General features: G+C 44.0%; 1 protein-coding gene across 2 annotated transcripts in view; it reads right to left on the bottom strand.

Annotated features, from left to right (window-relative positions):
- Positions 1–27,596, bottom strand: part of ZBTB7C (zinc finger and BTB domain containing 7C) — a 525,518-nt gene that overhangs the window by 11,966 nt on the left and 485,956 nt on the right. For both annotated transcript variants that reach the window (XM_020985794.2, XM_020985798.2), the window contains one exon: positions 4,756–5,982. In XM_020985794.2, the coding sequence (XP_020841453.1) occupies positions 4,756–5,966 (1,211 nt within the window). In that variant the 5' untranslated portion in view covers positions 5,967–5,982. The remainder of the gene's footprint in view (positions 1–4,755; positions 5,983–27,596) is intronic.

The following is a 27,596-nucleotide window of genomic DNA, read 5'->3' as shown; positions in this document are numbered from 1 at the left end:
AATAACCTTGTTAAGGCCTAGGTCTGATCATGTCTCTCTCCTGCCTCTAAACCTTTAGTAAATGGCTCCTTGTTGCCATAATTAAAAACATTTAAAAATAATATTTATATAGTACCTACTATGTGCCAGGAACTATGCTAAGTTCTTTATTTCACAACAGCCCTGGAAGTAGGTACTATTATTATCCCCATTTTGCAGTTAAAAACCCGAGGCAAATGGAAGTTAAGTGACTTGCCTGGGGTCACACAGCTAGTAAGTGTCTGATTTGAACTCAGGTCTTCCTGACTCCAAGCCCAGTGCTCAATCTACTGCACCACCTAGGATAAAATACAAATGCTGTATGATATTTAAGGGCTGTAACAACCTAGCTTCAACATGTCTTTCTGGTCTTATTTCAAGTTGTTACCTTTCATAAACTCTATATTTGAGCTAAACTGGACTATTTAACCATTCCCTAATCTTCTTCTATTACCCTCAACCTCTGGCCATTTGCAAAGGTCATCCCATATACCCGGAATGCACTGATTCTTCATCTCTGCCTATTAAAATCCTTTTTTTTTTTCCCTTCACAGCTTAAATCGGGTACCTTCCCTGACTCTCCCCTAAATGAAAGTGTTTTCTTTTCAGATTTTTCTGGTATACTTTGTTTCTTTCCTTTGTCCTGTTGCATTCTTTCTTGCATTATGCTTACTCATCCATTCATTATATCCTCTCAACTGACTGCAAACACCTTGAGGTTGGTGGCATCTCATCGTTTACATTTGTATCCCAAGTGCCTAGCACACACACAGGATGCGCCTAACGAATATTTCTCATACTGTTTTGTTGAATTGAAAGCTCTTAAGTGTAAGGGATGCTGGAGGAAAGGGAGTCACAGGATCATAGATTGGAGACTAAAATGGGACTGGTGGAGTGGGACTGGTGACTTGGCCAAAGTCACACAGGTAGAAAGTAGCAGAACCAGAATTGAAACCCAGGTCTTCTGACTCTAAATCCAATGTTCTAGGCAGACAGGTGGCTATATGGATACCGTTGGGAAGACCTAAATTCAAATTTAGCCTCACATACTTAACTAGCTTTGTAACTCTGAGTAAGTACTTTAGCCTCTGTTTGCCTCAGTTCCCTCAACTATAAAATGGGGATAATAGCACCTACCTCCCAGGGTTGTTGTGAGGTGAAAATGAGATAATATTTGTAAAGTGCTTAGCACAGTGCCTCGAACATAGCATCATTTTTCTTTGCTACCATATTCACTTGGCTTTCTCTCATGCCAAAACTGATAGGGCATTTTCACCTTGGAAACATTTTCTAATTTTTTTCCCTTTTGATCCACACTTGCCCAAGGAAACTAGGAGCCAGAGGGCATAGTAAGCCTGGCTAGCAATATGGACAAGGCTCCCAGGTAGTGCCAAGCATTACTGGGTTGCGTGCCTACTGTGGACTGGCAGGGCTTGAGGGGGCCTGAGGACACTGAGAAATATAGTCCGGGCCAAGAACAGCAAAGCTCAGCCTTGATGCAAGTCTTAGGGATGATTCAGGACCTGGATTAGGTCAATGGGAGGATGACAGGGCGGGGATTTGATAAGATCAGCTCAAGGATTTAGCCGAAACACAGAGCAGATTCATCAGCAAAGCAAAGATGCCAATGCATCACCTCCAACAGGGACACATCCCCTGTTGCCTGCCATAAAGCCAGTGGGTCCAGTTGCCAACTACAGGATGAAAGCATCAGGCAGAGCATTAGAGGAAAAGGATTAGCTGTAAAATTTTGTACATAAAGAAGGGTCTTTAACTCAGTCCCTGTGAGGGATGAACATGGGGTGAAAAAACCAGCTTCTTAACCACAGACCAGAACTCACACATCCAAGTGAACACTGCGCCCTTCAAAGTAGTCCCCTTGGGAGGTTATAGGCTTATTTCAGAGATATTACCATCACTCATCACATGTTTAGAGCTTCCCTTTGGGAACTGCCTTCAGAGCCAGATTACAAGCCAGAGAAGAAAATCAGCTTCATTAGTTCTTTTCATTTGTTTTATTTTTGCTATGGACCTGTGGTTTCATCACTAGAAGGAATGCCAGTGCGAAAAGCCCATCCACTGACATAGGCTGGCTATTTATTTCTAATTTGTATTCTTAGAGAGTTAGTTGCCTTGGAGCACAGAGAGGTCAACCTCCTTGCCATGGTCATACATGATACGAACTCAGGTCTTTTCACTCTAAGGCTATCTCTCTACCCAACAGGACACTGCCTCTCCATTGATTTTTTTCCCCAAAGGCCCATTTTATTTTCAACCCAAAACAGGAACCCCCATTTGACCTCATTCACCAGCTTTTGCTTTGGATTCTATTTGGCCATTTCCCCAAATCAAATCCATTCACAAAGGAAAATGTGCTACCATAGATGGTTGTGCTGCTGACACTTATGTCCCCAGGTTGTTTCCAGAAAAGACCATTGAGTTGGAATTTGGTCATTGTAGCTAAGCAAAGTAAAGGAAGTAGGTTGGTTTTTTTTCTTCTTAGTGTAATGAAAAGGCCTTGGAGGGAATATTAGGGTTATGTTCATGCATCTGAAGGGCTGTCAAGTGGAACTAAGATTAGACATTTTATTTGGTCCAGAGGCCAAGGGTCAGCGTATGGGACCTTGAGGGGTCAGATTTTAGCCTCACTCAAGGAAGAAACTCTTACCAACCAGTACTGTCCAGCAACGGAATGGACCGCTTTGGAGGGTTTTAAGTTTTCCATCACTGGAGATGGTTAAGAAGACTTGTCAGGGATAATAATAATTACCACTCTTGTGTAATGCTTCAAAGTTTGTTAAGTGCTTTCTTTTAATGTAGCAGGGATTCATTGTTGCTTCAGAGAAGGTTTGGCCTAGATGCCTCTACTATTCCTTCTAGTTCTGAAACTTTATGATTCTATGATTCTCTACTTGAGGGAAACAAAACACTTTCATATATAAGTTCTGGTCTGTTTCAAAAAAAAAAAAACAACCAAAACCCTGATACTTGACATGGCAGTACACTTAATATGTGGCAGACACAATTTCTCATTAATCCAAATTCCTAGGATCATAATTCTAGAGTTGGAAGGGACTCCAGAGGCTTTTTAATCTGACCTTCTCGCTTTGTTATGTTGTTCAAGTCATTTCAGTTGCGTCCTACTCTTCACGTCCCCATTTGGGGTTTTCTTGGCAGAGATACCAGAGTGGTTTGCCATTTCCTTCTCTAGCTCATTGTACAGATAGAGAAATTGAGGCAAACAGTGATTGGCCCAGGGTCTCACAGCTACTAAGTGTCTGAGGCTGAATTTGAACTCAGGTCTCCCTGAGTGCAGGCCCACTGCTCTACCCACTGTACTGCATAGTTGATCTCTCACTTTACAGCGGAGAAAAATGAGGACCATGGTAATTAAGGGACTTGCCCAAGATCACACAGGTTGTAAACATCAGTGGTGGATTTTGAACCCAAGCCCTCAATGCTCTTTCTATTATGCTGCCTCTCTAATAAATTGTACATTCAGATGATCAGTTAGCTGGATCCTTTAGCATTACAATCCACCTAACTTTTCCTAACATAAAAACTCTTTTGGAAATTGGTAGCATGCTCATGTTTGCTGACTGTTCTGGCGAATGACAGTGGCAGAAATGAAGCTGATTCAAAACACATGATGGGTAAACCTGACCTCAAATTGTCTTACAAATCTTATGAGAAGGAGTCTAAAGTCAATATGCTTCATTGTCTGGTTGCCACAAACATCACTGAAATGTTTTGCAAGACAAAAACCTCCTGTTGTCTTTTGTTTGGAGGCAATCTAGGTTAAGTGACTTGTCCAGGATCACACAGCCATTAAGTGTCTGGGGCTGGATTTGAACTCAGTCCTCCTGTCTCCAGAGCTAGTGCTTCATCCATTGTGTTATCTAGCTGTCCCTCCTGTTGTAGTTTTAATTTTTTTATGATGGTTTATATTTTTTCTGATCTTTCATGAAAATGAGAACAGACAACAGGAGAGGCATCATAGTATGTGAGATAGAAATTGGGCCTTGAAATCCCACAGACCTGGGTTCAAGTTCTCTTTCTGACATATACTGATTGTGGAACTCTGGTCAAGTCACCTAATCTCTTATTGCTCCTGGTAACTCTCTAAGATTATAAATCAAAGAAAAGACACAGATCTGCATTGGGAGTGGGCATTCCTCCCTAGATGAAGTCATAAATCTGATAAAAGACAAACACAGAATCACAAAAATGAATAAAAGGGGCCCAGTCCCCAAAGTTTGACCTGGAAGTGGTTAAAAAAACCTTCTCAGTGGCTACCCCTAACTTCTTAGGACCCCAGTGGGAGACTGAATCTCTCCTGAGACTCCTTCAGTGCCAAGCAGTACAGCCTTGGGCAAATCTCTTTCTCTCTCTGAGCTTCACTTTCTTCTTCTGAATAAGATAATATCTAAAGTCCCTGTGAATAGTAACATTCTAATCCACTATACCTTGTGCTCCTTAACAGGAGAGACTGGGTTTTTTTTTTGTTTTTGTTTTTTTTGTTTTGCCTTTCTTTAATCCTGAAGACTTAACACAGTGTCTGACACATGGGTGCTTAATAAGTTCTGGTTGACTCACAGACCCTTCCAGATTCCAGATTGGGCTCAGTCCAGACTCCCTAGGCCCATCTTTCCCTCTCCTCCCCCTAAGTCCTCACCATTCCCCTGTCTTTCTCTCCTCCTCCACCACCCCAACCTTCCCTGGCCTCTGGGAGCACACCTGGTGAATCGAACCTCACAGATGTTACACATATACGGCTTCTCCCCTGTGTGCGTCCTCATGTGCCGTGGCAGCTTCCCTGCCCCCATGATGATCTTATGGCAGATGGGGCACTGCTGGGATGCCTTGGGCTTTAGCTTCCGTTCCTCTGCCAGCGGCCATGGCGGAAAGATGCTGCCTAGGTGAGTGGCACTCAGGAAGTTGAGATAGGTGCCATAGTCGGTCTCAGCCTTTATGGGTCCCAGGGGTCCCCCAGGGAGGTCAGCAAACACATCCTTGAAAAAGTCACCAGGGAAGGGGGGTGGTGGTGGCGGCGGGAGCTCCTCCTTCTTCTCTTCCTTGATCTTTCGTTTTTTGATGACCAGGTCTAGGGGTCCATTGTCCATGGGCTGTTCAGGCAGCTGGGCAAAGGCACCAAAATCTCCAGGCCAGAGGTGCGGAAAGAAGCCTGGGGAAAAGGGTGATAAGGCAGGCCTTCTGTCAGGGATGTTGGCTTTGGGGTAGAGGTTTTCTCTCAGTAAAGACTCAATGGAAAAGTCACGAATGACCCCTAGATGACCAGGGCTGCCATTAGCCTGGAAAGGGTTGGAAAAGTCCCTGGGGGTATCTGCATAGGCCTTCTCTGTGAGGTGGTCTGTCCTAGAAGGGCTTTGGTGGCAGCTGATATCCTGGGCATCAGGCAGATTTTCCTGGTCGGCAAAGTCCTCTGCCTCATCATCCTCATCCTCATCATCTTCATCTTCTTCCTCCTCATCCTCCTCCTCATCCTCCTCATCCTCATCATCATCATCTTCTTTGTCATCCTCCTCTTCCCCGTCCCCTCCAGGCTCCATGATCTCCAGGCACACGTTAACAATGCACTGAATCTCCAGCATTTTAGCAGCATTCAGGATGTGTTTTACATTGGAGGCTGTGATCGTGAGGGTGGATGTGTAGGCAAACTCCAGGATGGCAGCCAGTGCCTCTGGCTGGACAAAGTCAATCTCATAGACATAAGGCTGGTCAGCTAAAGTACCTGCTGTGAAGAGCTTCTTGAAGTACTTGCTACAGGCAGCTAGGACTGACCGATGGGTCCGGTACTCCTGCTCCTGGACCACCAGCAGGACATCACAGAGCAATCCGTCATGCCGCTGTTCATTCAGACTACACAGGACTTCACTGCTGTGGTTGGGGAAGGGAATACCAATCAGTTCATCAATGCCATTGGCCATGTTCTCATCTAGAGCCCTGCAGGGACACAAGGAAGAAGTCAGGGATTAGGAAACAGGTGTCCATAATGAAAAATAAAACCCCACAAGATCTAGTCAGACTGGCCCACTCATTGTCACCTAGACCAGAGGTGTCAGATGTATGACCCATAATGCGAAATTCCCAAGTGCACCAGATTAAAATTTAATTGGGAAATATTTAGCAAAATTATTTAACAAAATAAATACAATAGGACATAGATGATGTTACTATGTGGTTTTCCAAGTCGATATGTAGCCCATGAGGACCCTTATGTATAGTTTAGAGGCTCTGTTTCTATTTGAGTTTGATACCAGTGAATTCCAGATAACTCATGATGGTTAGCTCATTTCTGCTTCTCCATCTTTTGAACTCCACTGGGGCTTACTATCTGTACCCACCAGACATTTGCCATATGCTGCCTTAAACTGATATGGACCTCTTTGTGGTTATACATCCTGCCTACCCAACTAGACCATAAATACTTTGAGAGGAAGTTCTGTGTCCTATATTTCTTTGTATCCCCAGAGCCTAGAACAGGGCAAAGCAAATATTAACACTCAATAAATACTTGTTGATTGCCTAATATATTTGTTCCTGGCAAACTTTAAGAGAACACTATTATAGGGATGGCAATTGAACCTGTCAAAAAGGAAATGGTTATCATCAAGAGCCAACACTAGATTAAACTTCTAAGAACACTAGATTAAACTCATTTCCTTTTTTTTTTTTTTTGTACTAGGTCCTAGACTATATCATGTTTCTATGCTCTGGCTTCCATCTTGCATTCTAGTTCTGCTCTGGGTCTTGGGCTTCTGACTGATGAACATTCACCATAAGTAGCCCAACTCAGACCCGCCATATTGCTTCTCCCTGGACAACTTCATGTTCTGCTGCCACACCCTCCTTTCCCATCTCTACCTCTGGAAACATAATCAAGATTATCATTCCTGGAAAGAAAGTGTAAATCAGTTGCCCTATGGCTCTATTCACCAATCCTGTGATTTCCCTTCCTAAAACAACATTCCCTAGCTACAATTTCTTTATATAGGTTGTCTTCTTACACCATAAAGTCCTTGGCAGCAAGAATCATCTTATTTTTTCTGTTTGCAGCCCCAGTACTCAGAAGAGCACCTGGTGTATACAGTAAGCTTCATAAATGCTTTTTCATTCATTTATACATTCATTCACCAGGGAAACACTGTAAATATAGATTAGCTAGATCTTAGCAAGGCATTTGTCAAATTATCTCATCCTATGCTTGTGGAAATGATGGTAAGATGCCAGCTAGATTATGGTACAATTAGGTAGATAGAACTGTCTGAAAGGTCACTCAAAGTATACTCATTAACAGTTTAGTATCAGCTTGGAAGGAGGTCTCTATTGGAGTGCCCCCGAAATCTGTGCCCAGCCTTAGGCTATAAACATTTTTATTGGTGACATGGATAAAAGTATAAATGGACTACAAGCTTAATATAAGTCAACTCTGAGATATGAAAGTAAAAAAAATGCTATTGCAATATTTGTCTGAATTGTCAGGCATAATGTCCAGGAGGAAAGAGGTGATAGTCTTGCTGTTGTATGCCAAGATGCTAGGGGAGCTGGAGCTGGGCTAGCTCGAATTAATCTTCTCAACTCCCTTTGCCACTGCTTAACTGAGACTATTGTGTATGAAGACACTTGGGAGTAGACCTGGGCCAGCTTGAGCTAACTTTGCTGCCAGGTGGACTGATTGGGGCTCAGCTAGGAGCCTTTGGGGCAAGAGGTATATAAAAGCAGCTCTTGGATCCTGGTGGAAGAACTTTTGAGACCTCAAGAAATCTCGTGAACCACTTTTACCTGCCGGCTACTGCATATGTTTTTATCAGACGAGTTGCCTATCTTAGCTCTCAGGCTTTGAATGGTTCATTAGACTGGGAAGCAGTGACTCTGGCCTCCTTGTTGCTCCTCCTCCACCTTCTGACTCCAGTTGTTTTTACTGGCTCTCTTTCCTCACCTTTGCCTCCTGGTTTCCTTCAAGTAGGTCCTAGCTAAAATCCCACCTTCTACAAGAAGCTCTTCCCAACCCCGCTTCACCAAGTGCCTTTCCTTCATTGACTGCACTGTGTAATATCCCATATAGCCTTTTTGTACATAGTTGCTTTCACATTGTCTCCATCATTAGACTGTGAGCTCCTCAAGAACAGGGCCTGTTGTCTTTTGCCTTCCTTTGTATCCCCAATGCTCAGCACAGTGCCTGACACATAGTAAGCATTTAATAAATGCTTATTGACTGACTAGATGTGGAGCACTCTGTCCTGGTTGGACCCCATCCAAGATTATGTTCAGTTCTAGGTACCACATTTTACAAGGGGCATTGACAAACTAAAGCAAGTGACTGGGGCAAAGGGGTCATGCCACAAGGGGGTCTCTTAAAGGAAGTAGGGATTTAGCCTGAAGGAGAGCAGGTTTACATAACAGATGTCTTCAAGAATTTTCAGAGTTCTCACCTGGAAGAAGGATTAGACTTGGAGCCATTTGGCTCCAAAGGGAAGAATAAGGAGCAATGGGAAAGCTGTAGAGAGGCAGATTTAATCTTGAGATCTGAAAAACTTTCTAACCATTAAGGCCATCTCAAAGTGGAATGGGCAGCCTTGGGGGATAGTGGATGCCTTGTTACTGGAGGTCGAAGGCTAAATGAACACCATGGGGGCAAGTTGTGGGAAGGATTTTTGGTTGGCTATGGATTGGATTAGATGGTCTCCAATATCCCTTCCAACGCTGAAATTCTGTGATTTATGGGAAGTGGGTCAAGGACAGTCAGAAGGTAAGATGAATTTAGGCAGAAGAGAAGGGGAAAAAATTAAGACATAATCACTCTCCAGGCAGCAGCTGTTGCATTTTATACTGGAGAAAAAATATTTATAAAAAGAAAAGTCCAGTCCAGGATGATTAATTCTGTCTCCTCAATACATTTGTACTTGTCCCCTTCTCTAAACTCCTACCACTGCCCCCATAGGTCAAGCCCTCCTAACCTCTCTCCTGGACTATTCCAATAGGCTAATTAGTTTCTCTGTATTCAGACTCTTCCCTCTCTAAACACTCCTCCATATACCTGCCAAACTGATATTTAGAAGTGTAGTTCTGACCACATCCATACTCAGCTCAAGAAACTTCAGTAGCTGCCTACTGCTTCACTAGTATGTACTGCACTCCATACTCCATGTCTCACACACCCAGAATGCCCTCCCACCTCTCCTCAAACTCTTGGGACTTTTAGTTCCCTTCAAGGTATAGCTCAAGTGCCACTGTCTTCAAGAGACCTTTCCTTATTTCCTCTGCGGGCTGTTAATACCCTCCACCCCTACTGCTTTGTACTTATTTGGTATACATTCTGAATATTTTATATTCCCACAGTAGAATGTAAGCTGCTTGAAGGCAGGGTCTATCTGATCTTTGTCCTCAGAGCCTGGCACATAGTAGGTACTTCATAAATGCTTGTTGAATCGATTGATTCCAACTCCAAATCCAAGACTCTTTCCGTTACACCAGAATCACCTTAAGTGCCTGCACAAACTAGCCATAAATCACCCTCAGTGTTCGTGCCAATGCCCTTGTGTCCCTCCTAACTACGCCATGCTTCTGCGTGCATCCCATTCGTTGACGCTGGCAGAGCTACAATCATTCTTGTGAGAAAATGAAAATAAAACAAAACCAGAACAGCCCACACGCCAGAGGGAAGGGCACCATTTGGAGATTCCCACACGTTTATCTCTGAGACGTTTCCTCTCTCAAAGTGTCTGAATGAGAAGCGCCAGGTCTTTGATATGTACCGTGGGAGCTGGGCCTTTGGCCACTACTCTAGCGAGGTGAAGGGTTTTCAAGGGCCCCAGACGTCTTCTTCCTTGTCAGCTCCCTGCTCCTGGCCTCCCACAGGCTGTGACATCCTCCCTGGGGCATTTCCTTGAATCACAGATTTAGAGCAGGGATGGACCTTAAGAAGCCATTGATTTCAACTCCCTCATTTTACAGATAAAGAAACAGAGACACCAAGAGCCTAAGTGACTTGTCCAGGGTCACATAGCTAGTGAGCGTCTGAAGCAGAATTTGAATCCAGGCCTTCTTTCCTCCAAATCTGTGTTCTGCGAGCGAAATCACAATTCTAGGCGGCTTGGCAGAGTTTCTAGGGGTTGGGCATCAACTGTTCCTCACCAAATTAGATAACACATGTAAGATACTTTGTAAACAAGGTGCTAGATAAATGCTAGTTGTTGTTGTTGTTATTGTTATGATTATGATTATGCTCACTATCTCAAAAGGTCAGGCAACTCTAGCCATAAGGCAGATGCCTCTGAGAGAGGCCCCATCCCACATAGTCTTTGCTTACAACACTAGACTTCCTTCAGAACTTCCTTGGAGGAGTCAGACTCACTCTAGGTAGTGAGTGATTGGGAGACAAAGTATGAGCGTCTCCTACTACCTTTACCTTGCTTTCTGACCCCTGGTTTCAAAGGATCTTAAGATTTAGAACTCGAAAGTAATAGCTGACATTTCTACAATGCTTGCTATGTGCTAAATGCTTTAAAATAATAATCTCGTTCGATCCTCACAACAGCTCTGGGACAGAGGTGCTATTATTATCCCTATTTTATAGGTGAGGAAACTGAGGCCAATAGGGTTAAGTGACTTGCCCAGGGTCACACAGGAAGTAAGCGTCGAAGGCTGGATTTGAACTCTCCAGGCCCTTACGCACTGTGACACCTAACTGCCATCATTTAACTCAATTCCATTTTATAGATAAGAAACATGAGGTCCGGGCCAGGGAAATGACCTGCCAAGGTCACACAAAGAGCAAACGGAATAAACAGGAATGGGATCCAGCTCTCTTCCCTTGCTTCACTCTGGGAAGCCTGAAAGTGTCCCCACTTGCTTGTTTCTTCAACTGAAAATATCACACAAAGCATTCCTCTTCCAAATGTGCTTTAAGGGCCATACACAAGTAACCCTCAGCCCTGCCCCTTCCTCCTTTCTCTGCATTAAATTCAATTCCTCTGCATCAGTTTAACAGTTAAAGCTAGGATGATAGAACTAGAGCTGAAAGTGACCTCAGAGATCACTGAATCCAACCCCTTCACTTTGCAGAAAAAGAAACTGAGGCTCAGTGATTTGCCCAAGGTCACACAGGTAGTAAATATCAGAGGTGAGATCTGAACCCAGCCTCAATTCAATAATTCAATTCCATTCAATAAACATTCATCGTATGTCAGGTACTGTGTTAAGTTCGGTGGGGTAGGCAAATAAGATAAAGAAAGACAGTTCCTTCCCTCAAGAAGCTGACAATCTTTCAGGGGAAGAATATACAAAAGGAAGCTGAAAGGGTGGGGGGAGGATGGTGTTTGTGCAGCCAAACCAAACAGAGCCGCTCATGGAAAATGCAGTTACTTGGAAAGTTCTGAGCCCTCTCTAAAGGGAGGCTTGGGAGGAGTGGATTGTTCTGCCCTGCAGAGGAGAGAGGCCACTGAGGCAGCTGAGAGTGTGCTGAGTATCTAAAGCCCAGTCTTCTGAGCATTTGCCTTCAGAGCCCATCCACTGCACCAGTCTTGCCGGCTCCATAGAAAATTCCATAAAAAGTCACTAATAATTAGTCAAATTAAAGGCTGCTCCAGAATGTGACTGGGTTGTCATCACTCAATCATTCTGTGTTTTCTGAGACAGGGACTTCTCCATGATGAGGACTGGAATCCACCATGCAAGCCTGGCCTGGTTGTGGAGAATAGGTTCAGGGATGGGCCCTTTGGATCCTGGAATCTGGAAAACTGAAAAATAACTGGTTCGGAGATGAGATGGTGCAGAGACTTGTGAAGGTCACCAGAGTTCCTCTCCTCTCTCCAGCAGGGCCAAGGGACCAGGGCAAATCATATTCTATCTCCTTTCTGTATAGATTTATCCAGGCAAAAGTGGGTTAAAATAAGTAACAGTGGTAACCTTGAAAGGGAAAAGAAGCTACAAGATGCCTGGGGATGAGGGCTAGGCCTCTTGCTTGATTGGCGAGGGGTGATTTTGCCTATGATATGGACTGATTGCATGTATGAGGGTTGGATTTTAGAGCCAGTTGGCAAGGCCACCTCCCCAGTGGCTGCTCTCTGAGTCACTGTTCATTTTCTGTGCTGCTGGTGGGGTGGGGTGATACAGGGGGCAAAACAGTAGGCCCAGGGGCAAACTAATGTTCTCTGAATGTCATCTCTGACACTGGGAGAGCCTTGATATTTCTCCCTCCTCCTTTTCCTGCTTTTCCTGCCCCACTCCTGGCAATGTCTGATTTTCCCAGCAAGGAGAATGGGAATGAGAGGCAATACGGAGCAGTGGGGCCTTGGGAAATAGCTGTTTCAAGAGCACCAGTCACAGGTCACAGTGCACAAGGGGAGGCTGCTTTGGGTGGAGTTTTACTGGGCTGCTGCCTTTTTGACACTACTTGAGGGCCTCCAGCTTAGGAGACTCAACTCCCTTCATACAACCCCACTGGAGGCCTGGGCTCTGTCCTTTCCTCCAGCCCCCTGGAGCAGACACTGAATTGCTTCCCACAGAAAAAGGAGCCTTCCTAGACTTGTGAGTCCAACCCCCATCATTTCACAAGTAAGACAGGCCCATAGAGGGAAGTGACTTGCTCACACATGGAGTAAATGGCAAAGTGGGCTATTAACCCCCATTCTTGGTCTCCAAATCCAGATCTCTTCCCACTCTATTATGCTGCCTCAGCCCCACTCTAGAGACAAGGTTTTCTGACATCCTCCCCTCCCCCTCACCATAGATGAGGAAAACGAGGCACAGAAGGAGCATAAACCAGCTAAGATTTGAGGGGTGGGAAGAATGGGAACAGGGAAAGGTGAGTTCCACAACACAGGATGCTGCTGGGGAAGAGAGGCTGAAATACAACACATTGGAGGGGGTCAAGGTCAAAGATGGGGAAACCTGGACATTCAAAGGGTAACAGGAGGATGCTGGACAGCCATTAGGGAGGTAGGTGACCAAGTGAGAGAAGAAATACGGAAAAGTAAGAAGAGAGGCATGGCAGACAAGTCTTGGGTTCTAGGGTTGCTTCTATCTCTAGTTGTATGGCCCATGGCAAATCTTTTACCCTCTTACCTTCAATGCACCTCAGTCTCCTACATCTGCAAAAAACAGGAATTGGACTAAATTAAGGTCCCTTTTAGCTCAAAAGTTCTATCCCATGGCCCAAAATACAACTCCCCTCTCTTCCCCCCATAAGCTCCTGGGAGAGGTTACTTAGAAACATATTCACACTAAAGAATAAATGGTAGGTAACAGAGCCTTTTCTGATAATACATTTTGCTAGGAGAGAAGGAGTAGGAAGCTCTGGATAAGGTGGTAGAGAGGAGGGGTCCCAGATGGGAGAAAAGGGAGGCTGAGGTCACTGAAGACAGATTTTCATGATTTTAACAATTTTTCTAGCACATGCACAGGCTGAAAAGGAAAAGTATCTAGGCCATGTCGAGGGTTCATCCAAGGTGAACATAAAATCTGTGCATGGAATAGGGGGATTAGCTCCCCAGTTGAAGTATTTAAAGAAGAATGCCTTCTTCTCAGTCCTTAATTGAGAATGGTTAGTGCCTCAAGGATAGTAACACCCCAACAGAGCTATGGGGGTGACAATGGTGGAAAACATACTTGGGCTATGGCTGTTAGAGGGGAGAAAGCCACCCTGGATTCGTGCAGTTTTCTAAATTTTAGCGCCCTAGGCAAAAGCTTCAGTCATCAAGCCTTATGTATAGGTCAGGTATTCAGAATCCTTTGGGGAGGGATCCTTATGGGCAGCTTAGTTTTTCAGTGAGCTTTAAATACCTATTTCAACTTTTTAAACATGAAATTACTCTAAAATGCATTACACGCACTCTCTCCTCCTTAATCAGAGGATGGGGAACCAAACTTCACCTTTTCTTTATTGTGATTCCAGCTCATCATTATTAACATTTTCAATTCAACAAACTTTTGTTAGGCATCTGGTATATATGGAGGGCACTGTGCTAAGTCACATGGATTATACAATGTTCATGGAAGGCACTCAGCTCTGTACTATTTGTCCTGAAGAGAAATGTAAACAAAGTCTTAAGGGCAGCTAGGTGGCACAGTAGTTTAGGGTCAGCCCTGGAATCAGGAAGACCTGAGTTCAATTTCAGCCTCAGATGCTTATTAGCTATGTGATCCAGGGCAAGTCACGTAAGCCTGTTTGCCTTGGTTTCCTTATCTGTAAAACAAGCTGGAGAAAGAAATGGCAAACCACTCAAGTATCTTTGCCGAACCCCAAATGGGGTGATGAAGAGTCAGACAAGACTGAAAAGGCTGAACAGCAACCACAAAGTCTCATATGAAGTCCAAATGGGGAAAAGGTCATCACCAAATGGGATCAGGGAAGGCTTTTTGGAAGAGTTGACATGAGTTGGGCCTTTAAGGCTAAGTGAGAATTCGACAGTCAGAGAAGGTATACCAGGCACAGGGAACAGCAAAACTAAATATATGGAGGCAGGAGAATGCAGGGCATGAACGAGGACCACAACTAGATCAATCTGGCTTAGACATAATGTACATGAAGTAATGTAGAATGAAATAAGGCTAGAAATGTATGGCAGAACAGGATTTGGAGGGCCTTGAATACCAGGCCAAGGCATCTTAACCTAATTTGGTAAGCAAAAAAGGGGCTTCCTGAAGGATCATGATTAGAATGCCATAACTAGATCTCTGCATAAGGTACATTAGTCTAGAAAGTGTGAAGGATGGCGCAGAAGGGAAAGAGTAGAGGCAGAAGGATTTGTTAAGAGGCTACTATAATAGTCTAGGTGAGTGATAATGACAGCTTATAATAGGGTGGTGGCAGTGGGAAGAAAGAATGAGGGATAGATGTAAGATATTTCCTAAGTGGTATTGATGGGACTTGCTAACTCATAGGATATGTGAAGAGAGGGAGGGAGAAGAGTCAGGGATAATTGAGATTTTGAACTTGAGAGACAGGGTGAATGATGATGCTATTGACAGAAACTATGAAGTTGGGAGGAGGAGCAGACTTTGGAAGAAAGATGACATGGCCCGTTTCACACATGTTGGGTTTGAGGTCTACTGGCATCGATGTCTTTTTCATCCTGTATGGTTCTTGGAATAATGGACAAGAATCATAAAGGTGAGCAGACATGTGTGTGTCACAGTCTTCCCTGACTGATCTAACTGTAGTACCCACGTTGATGAGATCACAAATTCATTGATCCAGCTGAATATTTAGGAGCTGGTGGTCCCTCTATCTAGGTGATGTCCTCTAGGTAGTTGGATGTGCAGGTCCAGGTAATGTCAAAAGTTGGGAATCCAGACTTGGGAGTTACATGCTGATAGTTTAAGATATGAGCATGAATGAGAATTACCAATGGAGAGTGTAAGGAGAGACGAGAAAGTTGACCAAGGACAGTGTGGTATAGGGAAGACAGAGATCCGGTCTCAGAGTTTGGAACACCTAGCATAAGGAGTAAACTGAGAGTTCCTGATATACCAGTGAAATTGAAAGTCTGGTTAAAAAAAATGAATGAAGCAGCATGGTCCAACAGAAAGAGCTGTAGGTCTAGAGTCGGAATTGAATTCAAATCCCATATTTCCCACCTGGGGGCAGTTAGGTGGTATAGTGCATAGAGTACTGGGCCTGGAGTCAGGAAGACAAGAGTTCAAATCCAGCCTCAGATACTTACTAGCTTTGTGACCCTGGGCAAGTCACTTAATCCTGTTGGCCTCAGTTTCCTCATCTATATAATGATTTGTAGAAGGAAAAGACAGACCATTCTAGTATCTTTTTCCCAAGAAAATCCCAAATGGGTCACAAAGAGTTGAAATGACTGAACAACAACAAAATTTCCCACTAATTATCTCTGCTACATTGGGCAATTCACTTCTCCTCCCTGGCCCTATTTCCTTTTCTATAAAATGATGAGGTTGGATTGGATGATCTCTAGGGTCCCCTCCAGCTCTAAATATGTAATCCTAAGACAGAATTTTTGGGAACCTCAGGAAGGAGACAGATAGGCAGGTTGGAGTGGCAGTAGAAGAATTAGGTGCATGGTTTTTCTGAAGCCCAGGAAAGAAACAGTCTACAGAAGGCATGAGTGGTCAGTGGTGTCAGATGCTACAGAGGTACCAATGAGGATAAAGACTGAAAACGAACCATGGATTTGGCTACTAAGAAGTCAGGGGTGACCCAAAAGAGCAATTTCAGTTAAATGATGGGAGCAGAAGTCCACCTTCAAGAAGTTGAGGGAAAAGTGGGTAGTGAGGAAACAGAGGCATCAGGCATAGAAAACTTTTCCAAAAAGTTTGGTCATGAAGGAAAAACTAGATGTGTATAGGATAGTAGGATGAAGGGAAGACTTTTTTAGGATTAAGGAGAACTGACTATGATCATAGCAAAGGACAGGGAGACATCCAAGAAAAGTAAGACAGAGAGGATGATGAGTGCTGGAGCTAGGCTCCATAGGAGGCAGGAGGAATGGGATTAAGGGTGGCGATAGAGAGATTCATTTTAGCAAAGGATAAGAGTGCTGCTTTTCTGAGGCAGAAAGGAAGGAGACAATGTATGAAGATGCTGAGGAATTTTGAGGAGTGGAAGAGATGAGATAAGGAAGATCTCCTTGAAACAACAGTTCTCAAACTTTTTGGTTTCAGGACCCATTTGTACTCTTAAAAATTATGAAGGACCCTCCAAAGAGCTTTTGTTTATGTGGTGTATCTATGGATATTTGCTATATTAGAAATTAAAATGTCTTAGTATTATTATGAAAATGGTTTTCAGTTTGAAGATCTCCTGAAAGGGTCTCAGCAATCTCCAGTGATCCCTGGACCATACTTCGAGAACCACTGCCTCGGAAGACCTTAATTTTAGGAAAGTAGGAAGTTAAGACATCTGCTAAAAATGTGGGAAATGGGGTTTTATATATATAGGGGGCCTGAGGAAAGAGAAAAAGGTTGTAAGGAATGAGGTAGGGAATCAATAAGAGTAGTATAGTGAAGGTCCAGCTATAAACCATATATAACTATATAGCATAAACCACACAAACTGGATGGTTGATATTTTAAACAATAGTAGTATCCATTATTGACCTTTGCTATAATATAGTAACACTGTCGGGGGTTATTGAGTAATGGAGGATCCTTTGCCCCTACATTAATTATCCCAGACTATTGTGCTTTTTAATTCTTGTGTTTGATATATGTGTGCATATGTATATCTGTATATATGTATACATATATTTTGTTGTTGAATCATTTCATTCATGTCTGACTCTCCATGACCCCATTTGGGGTTTTCTTGGCAAAGATACTAGAATAGTTTGCCATTTCCTTCTCTAGCTTATTTTACAAATGAGGAACTGAGGCCAACAGGGTTAAGTGACTTACCCAGGGTCACACAGCTAGTAAGTGTATGAGGCCGGATATGAACTCAAGTCTTCCTGACTGCTCCTGGCTCTCTATCCACTGCACTACCTAGCTGCCTCATATACATACATAGACACATATGTATATCACATATATATACCTATTATATCTCATATAGCCAATAAATAGTATATACATGTATGTATGCATACATATGAACACCACACATACGTATTTATATGCACATGTATATAAACACATACATATGTATATCACACATGATGTAGATATACACATTATATCTCATATAGCCAAAAAATAAGAAGAAAACAAAACAGGCCTTTGAAGTAGCCAGGGTAGATATCATGATATTGCTGTACTAAAGTATATACATTTTTACTTATAAGAGAGCACCTCATACCCTCACTAGGTAGCTACCTTCCCTCATACAGCACTCTAACAAGCTTGGTTATCAAGTTTCATAGCCCACAGCTAATTAGAAGGGGTAATAAGTGAGAGACAGATATACTGTGACAAGTAGTAAAATTGACAATGAGGAAGAGAACACAGACCATGGGTGTACACTATCTGTATATGACATGCATGCTATATATGTATACATATGTATAGATGACACATATGTCATATGTATATGTACATACACACATACATAGGTCTGTTTTGACTCCTTTGTCATTATTGGCTCTATGAGATTTAGTAGGTGATCTTGATGGATGTTCAGTCATTTTTCAGTCGTGTACTACTCTTCATGACCCCATTTGGAGTTTTCTTGGCAGAGATATTGGAGTAGTTTGCCATTTCCTTCTCTGGCTCATTTAACAAATGAGGAAACTGAGGCAATCAGGTTTAAGTGACTTGCCCAGGGTCACCCATCTAGTAAGTGTCTGAGATCAGATTTGAACTCAGGGAGATGAGTCTTCCTGACTCCAGGACCGGTGCTCTGTGCATGATGGCGCCACCAAGCTGCCCAGTGAGCTTGGTGGATATTGGAGTTCCTATTTGGTGAAGTATCATTATAACAGGGACAGAGAGTTAAGTGCTGACTTAACGGTAGTAATTCAATTCAATTCGATTCTACTGAAAAAAAAAACCCTCTCATTTAGTGACTGCTATGTTCTAGACACTAATGCTAAACACTAGAGATATAAACCAATTCAATTTGATTCCATTCAGCAATAATGTGTCAAAATGTATCAGGCCAAAATGTATCAGGCTCTATGTTAAATCCTGAGGGCAAAAATGAAATAGTCCCTGTGCCCTGGGAGCTTTGAATGATAATGCCTCAAATGCCGTCAGTGCTTTATGTTTTTTAAGAGCCTTCACATCACTTATCTCATGGGATCATCACAATAACTTGAGATAAAGAAGGTAAAACCCATTTTACAGATTCAATTCAACAAACATTGCTATGTGACCCAGACACATATTAGTTTTTAAGGAGGAAGACATGCCTAAGATGTGCCAGACAGCACACTAAGCTCTAGGGACACAAAAAGAAGTAAAAGACAGCTTACAAAAAAAAAAAAAAGCTTACAATCTAATGGAATAGTTAGAAGGGCCAGAACACATATCTCAGATCTGAAATTTTAACCTACAGGAGGTCAGGATTGGACATAGGAAAACAGCAGAGAGAAGAGAAATAGCAAGATGGAGAGTTTCTTGATATGTCTGGCCAGCCTTTGTTTACACCCCTGCCTATAAGCAGAATTAGTCACAGCAAGATATAATCAGCGATCACTGACATTGACAAGAAACTGAGCTAAACATTATTGGATGTAGGAGGTTCAATCTGGCAGGATCCCAAGCCCACATCTCCATGCTGGGCCCTAAAGTTCTTGAGTCTTCATTTAAAGACTGGCACTCTTGGGTGGGTGAGGCCAACATCAGCTGTAAATTGTTTTGCATTGTTTATACTATTGCTTGTTCATGGAACAAGTGGCTGGCAAGGCAGGATAAATGAGCTAACCAAAAAGAACTGTGCCTTTTCTAGAACTTCAGGAGTCAGAGCATTCTGTGCACTCTTTAGGGGCTATCTGGATTTAAGAGAGGCAGTGAGCATGTTTTATTATATATTGCTGATCGATTCTAGACCAAGAGTGAAGTCAATGTATACAACTAAGCTGTTCTGGAGGGAAGTGACACCATTTTGTCTCTTTCTAGAGGGAAGTGGCACCATTATGCCAAAGATACATGACTAAGGCTCCATGAAATGTCACAAACTAAGGGAAGAGGCAGAGTTTTGCCAGGAGGTTGGTGTCTTGAATCTGATTCTGATTGGTTAAATCCAGGATACCAAGGTATGGAGTGCCCAGAAAAAGGCAGAGTTGGAGAATGAAAGGTTGTCCACTCTCTGAGAACAGTAGAAAGTCTGACATTTCCCCAGCACCTCTATTCATCAGGTTGGAGGGCATGACTGCCCAGGTGAGCACCACCTAGCTCCTGATTCTTGTTGAATAGGACCAGGATGATGTGACTGTCAGAGCTACCTAAGAATTAAACAATGATAGAGTCCCTCCCTTCAAAGCTTACATTCTACTAGAGGGAAACCAAGGTAGAAAGAATTTAATTTGTTTGCCCAAGGTCCATGGCTAGTTCTGGTTCTGCCAAGGGCTCACAGAAATCTTGACCTCTGAAGATGAAAGAAAAAGTAGCTAAACCCAGCTTTCCACAACTGTATATTCTCTTGGGCCCTAGGGCCCCATTGAAGATTAGATGAAGCTCTATACTTAACCTCTCAAAATTTCAATGTAATTGGCTCCCATGGAAAGCCCTAACAAATTCCTTCACAAATATGTCCAGGAAGCACTAGATACAGTATAGATTGTAAGCTTTTTGAGGGCAGGAACTGTCTTTTGCTTCTTTTTGTATCCCCAGCACTTAGCACAGTGCCTGGCACATAGTAAATACTTAATAAATGTTTATCTACTGATTGATTGCCCAGAATAGGGGCTAGATCAGATAACCTGGCAAAGGTGGGGACAGAGGAACCACTTTTCAATCACTAAGGGTGGTTTCATAAGGGTGGATGGAAATTTGTTTTCTCAGTTCTAGTGGCTGACCCCTGGAAGTGATGAGGAAGGACCATTTAGGTTCATGTAGCTGTTGCCTATTACAGATAAGTTCAGATGGTTCCTGTCATCAACCACCTTCTAGCTGAGCCTCTTGATTCCCACATCCTTAGAGAAGCCAACACAACCACGAACAATTCAAAATGCAATACTCTTCACCAAACTCCTCTCTTCCTTCTAAAGATGCCGCCTATCCCCTTTTCTTGCTTTTCCTCTTCTCATCACTTCAAACAAAAGCTGTTTTTGTCTCTAAGAATAATATATTCCAAAAAAGCCAATAGATTCCCTATGCAAAATTCCAGCTTCCCTTTAGAAAGAAAGAAAAAAATAAATCCAAGGGAAAAAAAGTAAAGGAGGGGAAGAAATTAGGAACAAATAGGTTACAGGGAAAGAATGGCAGGATTAGTCTAACTTTATGAAAATACTGACAACCAGGGTGTGCAGTCACCTTCTCTACCCTACTTCCACCCATGGAGGCAGAACTATAGGGAAAAAAAGGTTTGAGAGCCCCGAGTGGGCCGTAGTAGCCCTGAGCTCAGTCACTAACTGGCTAGATGAGCTTCAACTCATAGGATCGTATAGAATTGGAAGAGACCTCGAAGGAGCCCTGGTCTGCTCCCCTCATTTTATAGACAAAGTCACTGAGACCCAAGGAACTCAAATGAGCTGCCCAAGGTCATACAAGCAGTAACTGTCAAAGGCAGGATTTGAAGCCAGGTCCTCTGAATACAGAGTTAGTATTTTTCCTATAACACCATGCTGTTATTTCAGTCTGGGCTTCAGTTTCCTTTTCTACACAATGAGAGGGTTGAACTAGATGACCTTGACACATTCTTCTCGCTTTATGTTGTGCTATGATTCTGCCTATAATAGCTTTCTTGTATCTGTGAGAAGAATGGCATGGTCATACCAAAGGTACAACAAATATGGCACTCACCATTGACTGGTCCACCTCTCCCCACCACCTAGTTTCTCCCTTCTCCTTTCCCTCTTCACCAAGAGTGACCATTATGCGGCTTATTGTCCCTATGACATCTGTTCTGGCTATGGTCCAGAGAAGGAGAGGAGTGTTATCAAAGGGGTGGGCTCAGGTAATGTCTGGGGAGAGAATGTAGTCTCCACATGGTCGTCCCCCTCCCCACCCCCAGTCTGTTTTAGCAGCAGAAGTATTTCTGAAACATCTACTCCAATGGTCTCTGACTTTTTCATGACAAGTGGCTACTGGGCACTTTACCAGAAGAAGCTAGAGAGGGTAAATAGTTTCCAAGCTTTGCTATGACTCACTTATCCCTCACCCCTCCCCATCTTTGGTGGCATTTCAACCAATGGACATGGGAGGGTGATTATGGAGGGAACCACTGGCTCATGAAGACTGGGCAAGGCTTTGTAATCCACTGAGCAACTGTGATCAACCAGTTGGGGATATAAATACAGATGTAAATACAGGGAAAGAAAGGGTGTCAGCGGAGGGGGGCTAACATCATGACTACATACAAATCCATTGTACAAACCTGATTCCAGATGTCTTTTCAGTCTTGGATTTTTAATGGGTCTTGTTTTGTTTAAGTCTTTGTTTCTTTCCACACCTGTTGACCAAATCTACAAAGTATTTCTAGAGAAACTACTATGATGCTATGTTGGGCACCATGTGGGGCACCATGTGGGGATGGAAAAGAAAGCTAAGGCACATTTTGTGTACTGATAGAGTTGACAGTCTTGGGTGGGGGTTATGAGATGAATGAAAAGATGACTATGAAAAGATATGTCATGAAAAGACAACTATATAGAGTTGGAAGGGACTTCATGAAAAGAAAACTAAGCACACAAAATAATCTTGGATCAGGGCTAGATGACAAGTTCTAGAAGGAATCAGGAGAGGGACAGATTAAGGAGTAGTTCAGGGAAAGCTTCATGGAGGGCAGTAGGGCCACCATGTCTGAGCCTTGAAGGATAGGCAGAATAAAAAAAGAAGAGGAAGAAAGTATATCGGGTGGAGAAAATGCTATAAAAAGAGGCAAAGAGGGGCAACGAGTCTAGATTAATTAGAAAGTCCTTCCCATTTCTAATTTCTGATTTTAAGATCTCCAGGAAAGAACCAGTCAAAGGATATGGGTGCAATTTCTTCCTCTGATATTTACTACCTGTGTGAAACTGGAGGTCACCTCTCTGGGCCTCAGTTTGCCTAGTGGGTGTTGTACTAGATAAGTATAGAAGGGACTAGGGTCTTGAGGTCCCTTTCAGTTCAAAATACACCATCCCATAATCCTATGAAAATCTATGCCCAAATCAGTTACGGCCTCAGAGTTCTTAGGCAGTCTAATAAACTCTCAGGGAGCAGCTTTGTGGAGGCACTTGGGCAGGGATTTGGGTCATTTATCCCATTGTTCTCAGCTGAACCATTCTCTTCTCCCATTCTCTAACCTTCCACCACTACACCCCACCCTCCTCTCTGATTATGCTCAGCCTGGGCCTGGCTAGGTCAGTTACAGTCAGCACAAAGCATGGCCTATGTGGGAACTGGGGCTAGGGTGGGGACAGCTAAGTCAATATCTCACGATGGCCCAGGCCAGCACTTTCAAACTGAGGGAGGGGCATGGGTGTGGGGGGCTGTTGATTTTAGCTCACCCTGGCCACACCTTCTATCCCCCTGCCCTGGGCAAACAACTGGCACTTGGGCACTGCATGAGAGCCTTACTTAATGCCAATTATTTGTTCTGAGAGCTTTACTGTGAGGTTGCTCTTCCCTTAGACACCCCCTTCCCAAATGTTCTTATTCCTTCTCAGGAACCCAACAGAATTGAAATAGAATCACCCTGGTCAGCTCAGGTAGTTCTTCAGGAAATAAATGTGGCTTTAGAGGAACTGATCTCTGATCTCCCCTACCTCCATGAAGTTCACAGGACAAGGTCACACTTGTGGGGGAGTAAAGCAAGCAGGTGGTTGCCTACTTGGCTTGAGCTGAGGCTCTCGACTGCCTAAATATCCACCCTACTAGCTTGTAATTCCTCATTAGAGATTCATTCCTTGGAGCCTTTAAAGGCTTTTCAGTCTTCTAGAGCTCCCTATAAAAATAAGAATACTCCAGGAAATGACCACCCCGGAGGGTCACAGGCCTTATTGACAAAAAGGACCAATAATTAGGCTAGCTTCCTCATTTTACAGAAGATAAAAACTGAGAACCAGAGAAATTAAATGATTTGTCCCAGGTCACACAGGTATAAGTAGCAGAGTCAAGATTTGAACCTAGGGCTGACTACTCCAAGCCCAGGGTTGCTTTCCCATCATTATATTGTTTCATATCCTTGTCTCTACCTCACCTCCACACATCCAATTAGTAACCAAGCTCTTACAGCACCATGTCTTTCAACTCTTTCCTCACTATTCCTAATCACTGACAACACCCCAATTCCAGCCCCAACTGTCTCACATCTGGATTACTGCAATAGACTCTTAACTGACGTGTCTCCCTGCAGTCTCTACTCTCCTTCACACTGTGGCAAGATTCTCATTGTTCACGCACGGGGATGATCACAGAACTCCCTTCACGGCTCCCTATTCTCTATAGATAAAGTTTAAAATTCTCGGTCTGGCCCTAGCCTGTTCTTCTAGCCTCCTCTCTCACTAGTTGATTCAAGGACTCACTATGTACCTCAAGGCCAACTATACCACTTGCCTTTTTCTCTGGACATATCCTGAAATTTCCCACTTTTGTGCCTTTGGTCACCCTGCCCCCTTCCATGCATAATTGCCCGTCAAAACCTTATCATCGCAGTTCCACCACAAAATCCTTCCAGATACCAGATGTGGCTTCTCTTTCCTTTGAACCCACATAGCCCTGTGGTCCTTTCCAAAGGCATTTACCCCATTTCATCTTACATTACAGGTACTTATGCACCTGTCATCTCCTCTACTAGATGGGAAGCCCTTTGAGGACAGGCTGTCTTCAAAGCCTGACGGCTTGGCACAGCTTAGCAGGAGGCCAATAACTGTTGAATTAGATTGCAGTTTAATGCAACATTAAAAGAAGCACTGAATCAGAAAAGGAGTCAGGAAATGAGAGAGAGGCAGTCCAATCTTCTCAGAGAACCAGAGAGCCATAGGATATTCAGGCCAAAGAGGAATTTAAGAGATGAGCTACTAGGGGTAGCTTAAACTTTGTGAAGTTTGGATTCAGTCGAAGAGCTGCACTTGAGGACCTAGAGGGCCACATGTGGCCTCGAGGCCGCAGGTTCCCCACCCCTGATCTAAACCAATCCTTTCATTTGACTCATGGGTGCTTTTCCTCAGGGAAGAAACTGCGCCCTAAGAAGTGATTTATCCAAGGTCACAGAGGAAGATAGTGGATGGGTCTCCTTAAATTGAAGCCTCCCTAATGGTGGGACTGTGGGGAGGGGCAAAGGGGGTAGCTCATGGGTCCTACCCTCCTCTTTGAGCAGCAACAATGTCAAAATATGCCTCCCCCAAATGTTTGGGGCCCAGAGCCATCATTTCTATTTGCAGTACCCACAGATGGCTCTGTTCCCTGGAGCAAATGTCTGACCATCTTTCGGGACTTGGCCCCACCCTGTGCCCAGTTCCTATGTCCCAGCCTCTGGCTCCTAAACCACCTGGCTGAATTATTGTCTGTGGCAAAAGCCTGGGCTAGGGAGAGGGGAGGAGAGAGGAGGAAGGAGGGTAGATTTTATTTTCAGATCTGGGAATTCAGCTGGGTGGAGCCTACCTGTGCCTTTCCAACAGTGGGGGAAGGATGTGTCCCTGTTCAGTGTGGTCTGCCTTGGCTCTGACATCCCACTGGGAGGAGGTGGGGAGTGGGGGAAAGTCCAAGGATGTGAGTCAACAGCAGAATAGTAAGCAGGCTAAGCTCAGATCTCTGGACGGGCGTTCCCCCACCCCACCCTTGCTCCTCCATCCCCCTCACTCTGGCCTTGCCACCAGGGGCCCACAGACCTAGGAGGGCACACCCCTTGGCCCACAAATGCCCTCAGGGATGGATGCTGACAGGGCGTCCCAGGCTCCAGAATAGCTGGGGCTAGCCAGGTCCTGGGCCTCAGCCAAGGTTGAAACAGGGCAAATCTCAGCTTCCCCACTCCATTGCACCACCTGGTCCCCAGCACCGCCCAGCTAGATCAACTCGTCAGCTGTGGGGGTGAAGGCTCCCTATTGTGTGAGCTGTCAGCGGACCTAGCCCAGGCCTAGCCCCGACCCCGCCTGCGATTGTCAACCTGCCACACCACACCCTGGGGCCTGCATTCCCCAGAACCCAGCCAAATCCAGGCCCCAGCCCCAACTTCCACCAAAGCCCTTTTTTTCAAGGCCTTTGGGAAACCCAAGAGTTGGGGGTTTAGTTTTTATAAAAGATCTTCCAAAGCTTCCCACTACTCTAGAAGGAGAATGAAAACAGCCTTAGATGTTTTCCCTTTAAAACAAAAACAAACAAATCCTACTAACAACAGAATCTCACAGCCCCAATTTAATTATACTCCTCCTTCACCCTCCCCCCTCCCTAGACCTCTCCCCTTCTTTCCAGGAGGTTAAGAAGTATTGGCCTCACAACTACAGTGTAGAAGCTGGGAGCCAGGCACTGCTGGGTTACAGTCCCAAGCCTGGCACAGACTTTCTCCCCTGTGATCATCGGATCATCCAATGAATCTAAGATTGTGGCTTCTGCACTCTCCACCTCTGTTAGAAGAGGTCTGTGTGCATTAATGCCTCCTATTTAGACAATTATCACACTTTGTAAAGCTAGTACCTTCCCATCTATTTTCTTACCAAATCCTCAGGGAATGGGTTTGGCTATTCCCATTTTCCAGATGAGGAAACCCAAACACAGAGGATTAAGTGTTCAGTGGCAGAGCCGGGATTTGAATTTAGGACTCCTGATATGGGCAGTTAGGTGATGCAATGGATAGAGTGCCAGGACCCGAGTCAGGAAGACGTGAATTCAAATTTGGCCTCAGATGTTTATTAGCTGTGTGACCCTGAGCAAGTCACTCCATCTCAAGGAGCCCATTTCTTCAACTTTAAAGTAAAGATGATAGTTTTTGGACAACCTCTCTTACAAAAGTGTGGTAAGGAATGTGTTTTGAGTGGTCTTAAAGCACTTTAGAAAGGTAAATTATCATTATTACACAAAATGGCCCCCTCTAGAGTTAAACTGATGATCCTGTGACAAATTGAGACTGTCCTTTTCTCCCTATTGGACTCTAACCGTAAGAGTTTCCGTTAGACTTTGTCCTCTCAGCACCTAACACTGTGTGGCATGCTGCATTCATTAAGAGTGTAGGAAATGTTGGGTGGATTGAATCTGTATGAGCTTCAGGGTCAATGCCCCTGAACAGTTACGTGTTGTTTCTTTAAAGGAGAAGGAAGAGAAAAAGGAGGAGGAAGAGGAGGAGGAAGGAGAAGGAGGAAAGGAAGGAAGGAAGGAAGGAAGGAAGGAAGGAAGGAAGGAAGGAAGGAAGGAAGAAAGATGAGGAAAGGGAGGGAGGAAAGAAAGAAAGAAAGAAAGAAAGAGAAAGAAAGAAAAAGAAAGAAAGGAAGGAAGGAAGGAGGGAGGGAGGAAAAAGAGGGAGGGAAAGGAGGGAGGGAAGAAAGAAATATGAGGGAAGAGAGGAAGGGAGGAAAGAAAAAAAGAAACAGGGGGGAGGTAGGAAGGAAGGAAGGAAGAAAGAAAGAAAGAAAGGAAGGAGGGATAAAAAAAAATTGGGAAGGGACTTGTAATTGCAGCTGGTGCCCTCTCTTCCCTTCCCCTCCTCCTCTCCACTCCCCTTCTACCATGTTAGGGAGGGTGCTGTTGAAGAAAACAGCTGAGAGCAGAGAGCTCCTCCAGGTCCTCTGAGAGACTGTTAAGGACTCAGCCTACATGAATTCTCTACTTGTGGAGAGCAGAGTTTTCTTAAGAGGTGTGGTGAGGGGGCCCCTGTAACATTCTCTCTGCCTGCCCCCCCATCTTCCTCAGTGACCTGCAGTACTGCCTTAAACCCCATCATCAGCACAATTGAGTAGTTGCTTTGGGTTAAACCACACTGCTGTCTCTCCTGAGATGTAGACACATTTTTGGAAGGCCACATGTGAAGTCCTGAAATATTTAGAGCAGGTAGGAAGATCAGTTAGTCCAACCTCCTT

Source organism: Phascolarctos cinereus, unplaced genomic scaffold (genome assembly GCF_003287225.1).
Source record: "Phascolarctos cinereus isolate Bilbo 61053 unplaced genomic scaffold, phaCin_HiC Scaffold_4;HRSCAF=312, whole genome shotgun sequence".
In the NCBI taxonomy this organism is placed as follows: domain Eukaryota; kingdom Metazoa; phylum Chordata; class Mammalia; order Diprotodontia; family Phascolarctidae; genus Phascolarctos; species Phascolarctos cinereus.
The sequence above is the reverse complement of the archived record's forward strand: the minus strand, read 5'-3'. Positions and strand labels throughout refer to the sequence as shown.